General features: G+C 37.3%; 1 protein-coding gene across 3 annotated transcripts in view; it reads right to left on the reverse strand.

Annotated features, from left to right (window-relative positions):
- The window catches only part of LOC111873446 (replication factor C subunit 5), a 17,913-nt gene extending 16,318 nt beyond the window's left edge, over window positions 1–1,595 (reverse strand). For all 3 annotated transcript variants that reach the window (XM_023868175.2, XM_023868177.2, XM_023868174.2), the window contains exons 1-2: window positions 1,462–1,595; window positions 1,292–1,356 (exon numbers count right to left, since the gene is read on the reverse strand). In XM_023868175.2, coding sequence (XP_023723943.1) covers window positions 1,292–1,356; window positions 1,462–1,493 — 97 coding nt within the window. In that variant the 5' untranslated portion in view covers window positions 1,494–1,595. The remainder of the gene's footprint in view (window positions 1–1,291; window positions 1,357–1,461) is intronic.
- Window positions 1,596–1,938: the final 343 nt, after the last annotated feature.

The raw sequence follows: 1,938 nt of genomic DNA on the forward strand, positions 1-1,938 counted from the left end.
TTAACTGTAATTTGTATTTGACTTTTAATAAGTTTGTATGTAATGTAATTCAGTCATCTACACTGTGCTGAGTCTGTAATTGGCCTTGCGGCTGTTGACTCGGCACATTAATAATAAAGAATTGAATTGAATTATTATTATCATCACTTATTATTATTATATTGTCATATTATTTCTGTATTATTATATACTTATTATTATTTAGTATTAATATTAATCTTTGACTTGTCCCATATCATGTATGGGATGGTGAAATAAAATTGAATTGAATCTTCTATCTAATGGAAAGGTTAAGAATGGTGGACCTATATCTCCATTTCCCAGCACATATTCAAGGCATAGTGCTTAACGAGATAACTTTACCTTTTACTCAAAGTATAAAATATGTAAATAAAACTTATACCTTCTTTTTCTTCAGCATATTAATTTTTCATTATCACTACTGATTTTATTGCTGCCTTTGCACTCTATATATGATGGTCCTATGTAACTGGGACCCTACCCATTTAAAAAATGAGCATGTTGGTATCCAACAACAGTGTGTTAAGCACATGGTGTCAACAGCTCAACTATGTACTCCAGCAGGAAAAACAATATGACCCAGTTCTCAAGTGAACACAACAACTTCCCAGATCTCACTTTTCACTGTGATTCACAATGTTAGATGGCTGAAGCACTGTTTCTGACTTGTATTCAGGAGGTGACCAGTTTAAATCTTACACAAAGCACTAACATGACTGAAGTCTTTTGTGGTTTTCCTCAGTCCTTCCAGGCAAATTCTAGGTTAGTACTTTAAGGGTGGTCATGACCACTTCCCTCCATATCCTTTCTAAATCATCATTCAGCAACCAGCCTACCACTGGACGCTATACAGCAGCGGTGACAACATTTAGTGATAACTGGAGCTGCACAAACCAATTTTCCAAACTTTTTGAGCTGCGAACGGATGTGGATCAGATGGCGGAGGGATTTCAGTACATGCTATCCATGGGACATATTTCCTAATATATGGAATTAATACATTTTCCGAGGGGCACACTAACGGTTCAAAAGAGCCGCAAGCGATGTGTGGATCATAGTTCAGTCAAATCAGCTATATAACCTGAGCTACTGACAGAAATCGTAACAAATAAATTCACTGCAAATCAATGCGATTAGGATTGTATGTTCTCAACGCGTGAAGACCACAACTACTACCAATCTGAAATTAAATCGCGTTTCAGGAATCCTGCGAGTCGACCTAAACTGTGTGAAAAGTCAATGAATACAAGAAAGAATTAGTAATACGTACTTGTTGCAATTATATCTTCATGAGAAATTAGATCATCTAGCTTCGTTGGCCGGTATTTTTCAACCCTGAAACCGCATGCACAGAAGAAACACATTAGACATAACCTAACACCTCGGTATTTTTAAAGGAACTTACCACTATATAACACACCTTATGAATATATAACATACCAAGGTAGATTAGGTCCTTTGGACTTTGACATAGTTCCAAACGACTTTTTTGTTATAGCCACTTCTCTAATAAAGTCCTTAACGCAGAAAAACTAAAACCGCCAAGTCAACTCTAGCGCCACCACTTACCACAGAGCCACAGAGAAACCGCCACAGATGATTTACACAATATCACAGATTATATACATTTATGACGACCCGCAAAATCTTTCGGTAACCTCCTTAACCTTTATATATCCCCAATACCATATCCTTTAAACTTAGAGTCAGCGGTACGAATGACGCCATATGGGGTCGCACAATCCGCGCGTGCGGACGTTATTTGAAATACATTTTTAAGGTAGAAAATAATGTCCTACTTATATAATTTTTGGCCACCATCTGCATGGAGTGTCTGTCTTCCCACCTGCGTCATCTGCCGGAATGTTGCCTTAGTGTGGAATTCTAAAAAAAAATCCGGAAATGCAGAGTCCGATT

Source organism: Cryptotermes secundus, unplaced genomic scaffold, assembly GCF_002891405.2.
Source record: "Cryptotermes secundus unplaced genomic scaffold, Csec_1.0 scaffold333, whole genome shotgun sequence".
NCBI classification, from domain to species: domain Eukaryota; kingdom Metazoa; phylum Arthropoda; class Insecta; order Blattodea; family Kalotermitidae; genus Cryptotermes; species Cryptotermes secundus.